The sequence below is a fragment of the Sprattus sprattus genome, assembly GCF_963457725.1.
Source record: "Sprattus sprattus genome assembly, chromosome: 14".
NCBI lineage: Eukaryota > Metazoa > Chordata > Actinopteri > Clupeiformes > Clupeidae > Sprattus > Sprattus sprattus.
This window is the reverse complement of record NC_137912.1, coordinates 4596747-4608441: the sequence shown is the minus strand read 5'-3', so window position 1 is coordinate 4608441 and position 11695 is coordinate 4596747. Positions and strand designations below refer to the sequence as shown.

Genomic DNA, 11695 nt, shown 5'->3' with positions numbered 1-11695 from the left:
AAAAAAAATGTTATATGAATAAATAGTCTATCACAATGATCTAACTGCTGTGAGACTGAGAAAGAGACTATCTGGTTGATACAGTGTTTCACATAATTGAAAAAGTAAAAAACCTGACATAATTAATCTCAGTATTTTTTGGCAGATATGTAAATCCAAAAATAGGCTACTTCCAACATGTGCGCAATTTTACTTTCCTCTCTAGGAATCAAAACCATTTTCAATGTTGTGTGGGCACCATGCTCTACCACCTCAGCTGCGGCATCCATCTGGGGCGTAATTAAAAAAATGATACCAGTCTAAGACACCCCTCCTCATGTGGTGATGTTTAGCCTCTTAGATCAGCCAACTCCATCCAGGTCATACATGAAGACAAAACAGATAGGTCAATACTGACTTTCTTGATTCTTTTTATTTATTTGCCACGTTGTGGGACATTTTTTAACAAAGTGAAGTGCACACACTTTGGAGCAAATTTCTATTCTCACTTCCCCCTATATAGCAATCAATTGTTTGTTTATATTCGACCTAACAACACCTTGGACTCCTAGGCTACTAGTTTGGCGGTGCATCTCCATTAATGGACCTGTAGCCTGCTGCAGTCAAGGCAAAATGTGGTGAATTTAATAATACATACATGTGAAGGTGTCGATATCATATAAGATTTCATACGAAAAACATTTTTGTACTTGTAGTACATTGCAGTCCAATCCTGTCCGTTAAATATGAAAGAGCAACACAAATCATTGGGGCCAAATTTGTTCGTTGTTATGTTTTGATCCACGTTCCTCAGAGGGAATACAGTGGTGAGTTCAAAAAAGCTTAAAACAACTCCATGCAAAGTCATGAACTGCTGCGAGTTCTTGGGCAAAAATCCCACGACTCTCTTAAAAGCAAAACAAAATCATAGGTGACAGATGCCACAGCACTTTCATAAACCGAAGTGTGTGGTTAATTAGTTTTATTTATTAATTTGTGTATTTTAATTAAAGCACCTGTTGGAGGCCCATCACACTTTGTTGGGCAGTCCATTGAGGATCGGTGACAAAATATAAGAGTTTCTCACAGACTAATAACGTATAGATTTTTGTAATTTTGCTTCGCCTTGATAATTCATCTGGCAAAACCAAAGTGGGAAAACAAAACAAGCAAAATCATATATACAAATGTTACAAAACAACAACAAATTAATTTGACTGCAGCCATAAAATATTCAATTACTATACAAACAGATTTTGAGGAAAAAAAGAAAAAAATAATCACAGCATTCATTCATCAGAGACCGCGCTCATAAGGCAGCTCATAAATTAACAGTCTCCCATTTCAACCTAAAAGTTTTGTTTCTATTTTTCAATTCACTTTTTTTTTGTTCAAAAAGGTCTGTTGCTATGTACATGCTGGGAGAATACTATAGAACATGTCATTTCGGAAGAACGTGTAGCCCAAGGCTAATTATCTCCGCCACCTGTGTGGCATATTGCTAACTCATACTATATATATATTAGGCACTAGTGCGAGCATCCTCCCAAAGAATTGCAGGCAAAGTCCAGTGCAGGCTTGGATGAAGTTGATGATTCAAGTGAATACAAAAAAAAAAGATTGTTTTATACCCATGCCTGTCTCTTCAACCAAACTCAACAAACATTCAGACAGTTTAGAAAATAACAGCACTAGCTCAAACCATCCCAGAAACCCTCAAAGTGAAACTATGTGTTATGTGTGCATGTATGTGTATTTATATATATATATAGACCGTCTGAAAGCAGTTCCATCAAGTTGATCCAGCCATCCTGAGCCAGGCCTTACATCCCTCTCTGCTGGCCTGCCATCAGACAAAGAATACAATCAATAGGCGAGAGAGTACAATCATTCAGACCTCTGTCCCCAGGCTCACACGAGCTGCAGAGATGGAAACCTTCAGTCTTTTAAGCATTACTGTGACCTGGTTTGGGGAAGTTCCTGTTGTTTACTTTCTAGGGAAAGCTAGGGTCTGTTCACTTAAAAATTGAATGAAATCTAAAAGGAAAACATAGAACTGTTTTGTGTGTGTGTGTGTGTGTGTGTGTGTGTTCTAACCTCTGGGTTGACCATTTGCTTCCGGTAAATATGACTGTAAAGGGAAAGCAATACCTTCCATATTCAGATGCATTTCCCCCCCCCCCCCCTTAGATGATATGAGATTTGGCCAGTGCCGTTTAATATAAAACAGCACAAACTATCCTCCCAGAAAGTGAAGTGAAGAAAGCTGTAAAGAATATGTAACTTTAACTTTAAGTTAAAAGGTCCTTGGTGCCATCCCTCCAGCTAGAAGATCTTAAAGGCCTTACAGTGTAATGGCAAGTTGGATCTGTGACACAAAATCAAAATGTATGTTAGCCCAAAAGTCTAACTTTCAAAAGGAAGCATGAACAATACAAATATACAATCTGAAAAAAACAAAATAGCATAAGATCTGAAATGTCCGAGGCTTGAATTTGTCAAAGGCATGCATGGCTTCTTCTATTGGCTCAATTTTTCTCCAGCATCGTCTCTCTATGATACAGCGAGGGAGACAGTTAACTTGTGTTGGGCTGATGATGAAGCAAGTACAACATGGCTCTAAAGGAACTACAGGTAGATTTAGTGATGATTTATTTTCATCGTTTGTTTTCAATGGCTTTAGTTGAAGCTTCGGATGATGGTCTTTCAATTTTTCAAAGTGGTGACTTGAGTTTATATAAGTTTTTTTTTTTTAAACATGTTTTGCTATTTTTTTTAACAAGTTATGCTATCTGGTGATGGCATGATGAGACACACAGCAACCACACCAGAGAGGGGTATAATTTGGTGTCTCGCTGCTTACCAATGCAGCATGTTCAGTCCACATCCCACCACATGAGGGCACTAGTGAGCAGTCCTTTGATTTGTATTTGACTCATACTCCTTCTATTCTACACAATATTCTCTCAATCCTTCCTATTCCCTCTTTCCGCGTTCTCTCCTCCATCCTTTGTTGCTTTCCGCCGTGTTACTTGTCGTCTTCCACGTAGTTGGCTGGGTAGAGACCCGTGGTGCCATCTTTCAGCTTGCCTCTGCACCAGCCTTGGTCATCTTCCTCTCCGATCTTAATGAACTCCTCTCCTGACAGACAGACAGACAGAGAGACAGAGAGACAGAGAGACAGAGAGACAGAGAGACAGACAGAGGGAGATTGAGTATCAACAGTGCTGTTCCCAATCCGGAGGGGGGGTAGAGGGCAGAGATTATTACTATCAATAAGTGCTTTTACTATTCATCAATACATCAATACATTCTACAAATCATCTAAAAATTCAGGAAAGGAGAACTAGACTACCTCGCAGCTGCCAGACTGCATCTCTGCACAGTTTTCATCTGGAAACACTCAACTAAGACATGCTTGGCCAAGCCTCCTCTATCGCCAACGGCCAAGCGAGGTAATTGCAAGACAGCGCAGTCTTTTGTTTAGCATCAAGGTGAAAAAACCCATCTCTGACCCTGGATTCATCCCAAGGCATCAATGAGAAGAAATTCAATTGAATTGTATTTATTTACATAGCGGCAGTAATAATTGAAATGGTCAAAGTGCTTTACAGAGCGCGAAAGCCTGCTAAGAGAGAAAAGGGCTGGATGGGCAGGCTAGATGTAACTAGGGCAGTCACCAGGGGAGACTGTTTATATAGTATAGACACAGTAGGTTTGGATGGACAGTCTAGATGTAACTAGGGCAGTCACCAGGGGAGACTGTGTTATACAGTATAGACACAGTAGGTTTGGACCGACACTCTTCTCAGTACGCGCCTCTAATTACTGGAATACTCTCCCTACTGATGTGAGGGAGTGTGCCAGTTTTCCATTGTTCAAAAACAAACTTAAGAAAAATCGATAAAAAATAACCATTATTATTATACATTATTATTATTTCTTTTTGAATTTATAGCTCTCGCTCTCTCCGTCATGTCCTGCCAAGGGACAACCAATGAAAACTAGCTAACCTAGCTAATTCCGGTGCATTTACATTTTTTTGAAAATGTTTATCAATGTACACCGTCCCTTTTCAAATAAACGCATCAATTCAATAAATTAAATAAAGAGAAGTGGAGAAGTTATTGCCGGCTTCAATATAAATACTTCCTTTTGGACATTCTTTGCCTTTGAGCGTTAACAACATTTGTGCCTTACACCTGACTACCTACTGTGAGTACTTTTGGATATACACACACAAACACACACACAAACACACACCCTCACACACACACACCCCCACACCCACACCCACAGACACACAGACACAGACACACACACACACACACACAAACACAGACACACCCACGTCCACACACACACACACACACACCCACGTCCAGCAGTACCTGCTTTGAAGCTCAGCTCGTCCTGCTCCTGTCCCTCGTAGTCATAGAGCGCCTTCACCGGCACCGAGACGGCGGGCGGTGAGGAGGGCTCGTCCTCGAAGGGGTTGCTGTTACCGTTGGAGTCCGCACTGAAGGGATTCCCTACCTCTTCATCCGACCAGTCCTGGGTCTTATCCACGCTGCTGGCACTGTCATTGGATCAACACACAAGTCACTCAACAAAAACAGCCAATCAAATTCCACCATTTTTTTTTATTATAGTTGGTCTCTGACACATCAGATCGGGTGTCAGTGATTGGACATCCAGCATGCCAGGCAAGAGTAGGCGGGAACCAGGAAATAAAAAGTGTTAGACAAGGAGCATGAAAGAGAAAAACAAAAACAAAAAACACCTTTCGGAATAAAACACAAACAAACACAAACACACACGCACACACACATATACACAGCTCAAAACCACAGAGAGACTGCTCTAAATCCCTCTTGGACAGTGAATTCCTCCCCCTTTACTCCAATGGAACGCCAGCTATAATGACAAGTTTGTGAGGGCAAGGGTGACTGTTTACAAGAGGATTTAGGTGTCGTGTTAATACCACAAAAAGCTGAACAGGACTACAGACACACAGTCATGATGTAAATAGTGATGCGCACACACACACACACACACACGCACACACACACACACACACACAGATGCTGGAGGCAGTCTGCACCATAGCCCACGAGCACCTGATCCACCACCAGCTGATGGCAGAAGCTCCACACCAGCCCCCATGGACACACACACACACACACACACACACACACACACACACACACACAAACACAGTAAAGGCCTTGTTGCAGTCGGACCCACCGGGCTGAGACACCCACCCCGATTACAGATGAGCTTCTTCTTATTCACTCAGAGTCTGTGTGTCTAACACAGAGTTTGTTCACTGGACTGGACCTATCCATCTACTCCCACCCCCTCTAACTCACACACCCACTCTTGCCTTTGGTAAATATTTGAGATACGACCAGAGCCAAATCACGTGAGATGGAAGTTAGGCCAGGACTCACCGTAGACTTAGTATTTAGGAGCGCTCTATAGGCCGGGACTCACCGTAGACTTAGTATTTAGGAGAGCTCTCTCTCCTGATGACATGTTACATGTGAGATGACATATGGCCAATGAACACTGTATTGTGTCTTTATGGACTTATGTGTGTATGCTTTTGTGTGTGTGTGTGTGTGTGCTTGCGTGCGTGCGTGTGTGTGTGTGTGTGTGTGTGTGTGTACATGGCTACGGAGACGTCAGGCACAGCGAGTCCGACTGAACAGAAGCAAGGCTGAGCACATAGTACAGGCCACTCTGCAGGACAACGCGGTTAGATGGTGGAGGGGGATGTGGGGGGGGGGGGGGGGGGGGGATGGGGGGGTGGTGAGTGTGTGCTTGTTTGCTGAATATCCATGCACAGACACATATAGCCACCTGATGGAAAGGGTAGGAAAAATACACAACAGACCAACTGCGGAGGAAAAGAGGAGGAAAAGAAAGAAAAAACACACACACAGAGAGGAGAATGGAGGGAGAAAGAAAAAAGAACAACAACGACACGACAAGTGGCGAAAGAGGTGCAGTGACTGCACGGCAGTGGTCTGTTCACCAACGTTTTGGTGGGAACTTGGTCTATTTTGACCGTGACTGTTGGGCTGCTGTTGGGCTGTTCCTGCGGCGTTTCTTCCTCCTCCTCGTCATCCTCAAATGGATTGGAGCCCGCAGGTTCCGTGCTACGAGGCACAGACAGGCTAACAACATGGAGAGAGACACGATGGTGACACAAACACACACACACACACACCTACAGACCAAATACACTTAACACTAACTACACAAACAATATGCATGGAGAGTCACGCTGGTGACACACCCACACCCACACCTACAGACCAATAACACTTAACACTTCAGACTCACGAGTAAAACACAGAGCGCACTTTAACAGTGAGGAACCGCTAAAAAAATCCCATAGACCGGATTAAAAGAGGATTTAGGAATCGTGTTATTACCGCAAAAGGCTGAACAGGACTTCAGAGACCCAGTCATGATGTAAATACACACGCTCACACACACACACACACACACACACACACACACACACACACACACACACACACACACACACACACACACACACACACACACACACACACACACACACACACACACACACACACACGCACACACGCACACGAAGATGCTGGAGGCAGTCTGCACCACAGCCCATGAGCACCTGGACCACCTGATCACCACCAGCTGAGGGCAGCAGCAGCACCACACCAGCCCCCATGGAGGAAACACACACACACACACACACACACACACACACACACACACACACACACACACACACACACACACACACACACACACACACACACACACACACACACACACACACACACACACACACACACACACAGTAAAGGCCTTGTTGCAGTCGGACCCACCGGGCTAAGACACCCACACCGATTACAGATGAGCTTCTTCACACTCAGGGTCTGTGTGTCTAACACTCAGTTTGTACACTGGGCCGGACCTATCCATCTACTCCCACCCCCTCTAACTCACACACCCACTCTTGCCTTTGGTAAATATTTGAGATACGGCCAGAGCCAAATCACCTGGGGGGGGGGGGGGGGGTGTACTAGAGAAACATAGAGCCACCTGACGGAACGGGGGAGGAACATAGATAAGAGGGGCCGTAAACACCGAGGCAGACCAACTGCGGGAAAAAGAGGAGGAGAAAGAAACACACACACAGAGGAAAATGGAGGGAGAAAGAACAAGAGCTACAGAAGGAACGACACAAGTGGTGAAGAGGTGCAGTGACTGCACGGTAGGGAGAAGTGCAGTGACTGCACGGCAGTTGTCTGTTCACCAACGTTTTGGTGGAAACTTGGTCTTTTTTGACCGTGACTGTTGGGCTGCTGTTGCGGTGTTCCTGGGGCGTTTCTTCCTCCTCCTCGTCATCCTCAAATGGATTGGAGCCCGCAGGCTCGGTGCTACGAGGCACAGACAGGCTAACAACATGGAGAGAGACACGATGGTGACACACACACACCTACAGACCAATAACACTTAACACTAACAACACAAACAATACATACGGCCATTTTGGCACAGTGAGGTGTGCAAACTGGTGACGTCATCTATACAACATACTCATTGTAGTTCGTCAACCCCATTACAAAAAATTTGAAACAATTCAGGTGGTCTCTACGCTCACCAGAATCAATAAAGTTCATCAAAGCATTAGTCACGGAAGCCATTCCGTTAACTTTTCGTAATGTATTTTTCTTAATTATTTAGAACGAAAATTCTCTGTGGAGAATCCCATAAATTTCCCCCAGCATTAGGAACGCAACCACCAGGAGGCAAGACCATTACTTTCCCTCCCTCTTGAGACACAAGAACATGGACCAATCAGACAGCAATTGTCTGTGACAGAACAACACCTTGACCAATGACAAAACAGAAGGGCTACTGCGTTGGAAAGCCATTAGGACACATTTTCAAATCAGCCAGTGAAGGTTAGTGTGTCATCTTCAAACCAATGAGATGACAGTGGACCTGTATTTACATTTTCAAGGGATGCTCCCATATCTAACCAATTCACAGTCAAAACGTTTACACAACAAACAATATAACAAGTCAACCTGCAAAAAAACAATGAGTAAAGAAAAAAATACAACAACATGATAAAAGATTTAAAGAAAAGATGGATTTTGGATACGAACATGGAGTTCTTCTTTTACTACTGTGAAACTGACAGTTTAAGCAAAGCTAGTGTCAGTATCTTTCTGTTGTTCCACCACTCCTACCCATCTCATCTCACCTCCCAACTAACACCCCCCCCCCCCCCTCACCCAAACCAACTCCCCCCCCCCACCCTAAAAACATCCATCCATCAGCACGATCCTCCCTGTCCCTTATTCGTGTGTTATGCACGTGAGGGAGTGAACAGAGAACAGCCAGGGGTCAGAGGTCAGAAGGGATGGGAGATGGCTGACATTCCTCCAGTTTACTGCTGGGATTGCATGCACACACACACACACACACACACACACACACACACACACACACACACACACACACACACACACACACACACACACACACACACACACACACACACACACACACACACACACACACACACACACACACACACACACACACACACACACACACACACACACACACACACACACCCACACACCCGTACGAGACAGCTGTGGCTGGAACCATCTGCCTTGCAGAACCCTGAAACAGAGCTTAACCTAACATTAAACCCGGATTTAAGACTAAGACTAGGATTTATCCTTCACCCTGATCACATAACAACTGTGAAAGCTTCACGAGAACCCTTGATTAACGCAGGTGTACTGCAAGTAGCTAACAACCCTAACAAAAAAGGTTCTTCAGTTCGTGGTAGGGTACCGTCTTTTAACCTTCTCACAGGCAGATGGTTTTTGGAGGGTATCCAGATACTGAGGGTCTCATAACAGTTCTATGCACTTTCTAGGAATTCTAGTAACACTAGGGATTCTAGGAACACTGGTGGCCAGTAGGATCAAATAGTTCTAGATGGTTCCATTGCTTGCCCTCCTTTTTCCAAAGAGGAAAACAAAGGGGGACATTTTTTCCCACACTTTTCACTGTCAAGTCCTCGAACCAAGCAGCCAAATGTTAAATAAGCTTCTGTGTTGACTTGGAGCAGACCTAATTGACTAAATGTTCTTTCTCTCTGTTTAGATTTGGAGGGTTGTGATTCAGCAGACTGGGCCTCAGGGACATGGCAGCTCCATGCTTTGTACTGAATACTGTCTGAGGGCAGGGTGAAGAGCATTGGGACGGGTCGCCCTCTGATGATTATGATTGGGGCGACAGTGGTACAGGAGGTAGAGAAGTCATTTAGTAATAAGAAGGCTGATAGTTCGATTCCCTGTCGAGGTGTCCTTGAGCAAGACACTGAACCCCTAATTGCTCCTGATGTGCAGTGTGCCATCAGTGTAAAAAAAAAAAAAAAAAGCGGATAAAAGTGTCTGCTAAATGACTAAATGTAAGTTAGCCAGATAGCCAGCCCCCATTGCCTCCCCGACTCAGATGCCCCTGCTATGGGTTCATTTGCTATTTAAGGAGACATTAGTGGCAGGTATGATGCCACAGGTAGTTGGTAGGCTGTTGTGAGGTGCCTTGTCCTAAGAATTCCAGTGCCCAATCTGACCCTGTGTCATTCTGTGCATCTGACAATAAGAGACTTGTGACTTGTGACATGGGGTGCAGCGGTGTCTAATGGTACCCGCTCAGGTGTGTTCAGGTGTGAGGTTAGGGCTAGTATGATGCCACAGGGGTGCAGCGGTGTCTAAAGGTACCCGCTCAGGTGTGTTCAGGTGTGGGGTTAGGGTAGGTATGATGCCACAGGGGTGCAGCTGTGTCTAAAGGTACCCGCTCAGGTGTGTTCAGGTGTGGAGTTTACCTGCTGCTGCTCTTGGCCGGCTGCTGGTCTCCCGTCTGGCTGATACCTGTGAGCATCACGCCGCCCTCGCCCGGCTTCTTCCGGTCTCTGCGACTCAGTGTGCGGTTCATGTCAATGGACCACTCCTACGACACACACACACACACACACACACACACACACACACACACACACACACACACACACACACACACACACAGGAACTTTAGTCTTTCTCAAACAGACATGCACAATCACTAATCTGTTACACACACACACACACACAATTACTGGTCTGTTATACACACACGCACACACACTCACACACAATTACTGGTCTGTTATACACACACGCACACACACACTCACACACAATTACTGGTCTGTTATACACACACACACACACACACACACACACACACACACACACACACACACACAATTACTGGTCTGTTATACACACGCACACACACTCAATTACTGGTCTGTTATACACACACGCACTCACACACACACACACACACACACACACAAAGGTATGGAAAGAGACACAGAGTGTTTCCCTTGGACTTGTGCATGTAGTTTCTGTTAAGATGACTGAAATTAGATCAGGTGATGCAGGGTCTCAGAATCAGTCCAAACAATATTGCTGTCTGGCTGAACCCATGAGGATCTACTGCAGCCAATCCAACCTCATGCACAATCCACACTCACACCCACACCAACTCTCACCTGTTTAAAGCTTGGTTATAAAACACCCACAAAGAGCAGTGTGTCGGAGGTAAGTTTGAGACTGCTGCAAAGACGCGTTAAGACCGCTCACCCTCACCCACACCCACACACAATCAGAGCGATTCACCCCAGTGATTCCACACGAGCAGACCAGCATGAGAGCCCAGCAGCCCAGACCCACCATACAGCACGCCCCCAACCCCCCTCCCTCCCCCTCACCTTGAAGCAACATTTGCCCTGACCAGCAGCCATGCTGTTTGTCTGACTGAATAGGGTCAGGCATGCAGACCCCCTTTATTTACTTATTTACCTTATATTATTATCATCAGGATCTAGATCGTAATCAGCTCCCTGTTAGTTTTTTTTTTTTTTTTTTTTTAGTTCTCTGTTGGTGGGTGTTTATGTCCGATGCTAAGCTTCATACAAAAGAAGAAAACACTTGTGGACCCCAAACACAACCAGCAGGCCCCAGTGGTCAAAGGGTTAATTGAAGGGACAACGACTCAGGCAGGGTTACTGTGACATCACAAGGTCAGGAGGTCACACCTCAGGCGTCATGTGACACAGGCATCATGTGACATGCCGCGGGGCAGATAATGCTGATCAGAGAACAGTGGTTTGTGAGCCCGCTGGGTCTAACCTTCAGAAAAGGCCCCAAGGTCAGAACCGAACCCCTTTCAGCAGCAATACCTTTCCAGGCCTGAAGGGGGCCCACAGTTCAAAGGGATGTGGAGAAGGAAGAGGAGGAGGAGGAGGAAAAACACACACACATACACACACACACACACACACACACACACACACACATACACACACACACACACATACACACACACACATACACACACACACACAAAAGAAGAGAGAGAGTGTTTGGGAATTCAATCAATGCAAACAATCAAAAGCCATTCAGAAATGAATGACCGTTTGATTGAGTTGCTTGATTGAGTGTCCCTTGAAAATGAACTCACACACACACACACACTCACTAAACCCACCCAATGATGCATGTTCTTTGTATTGGTCTTATAATAGTTCTCATATGAGGAAGCATATGTGACAACAACCTGTCTAATTAGGCTGAATTCC

The 11695-nt window shown here is 45.0% G+C and overlaps 1 protein-coding gene across 3 annotated transcripts in view; it reads right to left on the bottom strand.

Moving 5' to 3' along the window:
• Positions 1 to 397: 397 nt before the first annotated feature.
• pacsin2 (protein kinase C and casein kinase substrate in neurons 2) overlaps positions 398 to 11695 on the bottom strand; it is a 35537-nt gene continuing 24239 nt past the window's right edge. For 2 of the 3 annotated variants that reach the window (XM_080851270.1, XM_080851269.1), the window contains exons 8-11: positions 11247 to 11306; positions 9896 to 10020; positions 4371 to 4558; positions 398 to 3120 (exon numbers count right to left, since the gene is read on the bottom strand). In XM_080851270.1, the coding sequence (XP_080707396.1) occupies positions 3008 to 3120; positions 4371 to 4558; positions 9896 to 10020; positions 11247 to 11306 (486 nt within the window). In that variant the 3' untranslated portion in view covers positions 398 to 3007. The remainder of the gene's footprint in view (positions 3121 to 4370; positions 4559 to 9895; positions 10021 to 11246; positions 11307 to 11695) is intronic. The other variant, XM_080851271.1, reaches the window with a different exon arrangement.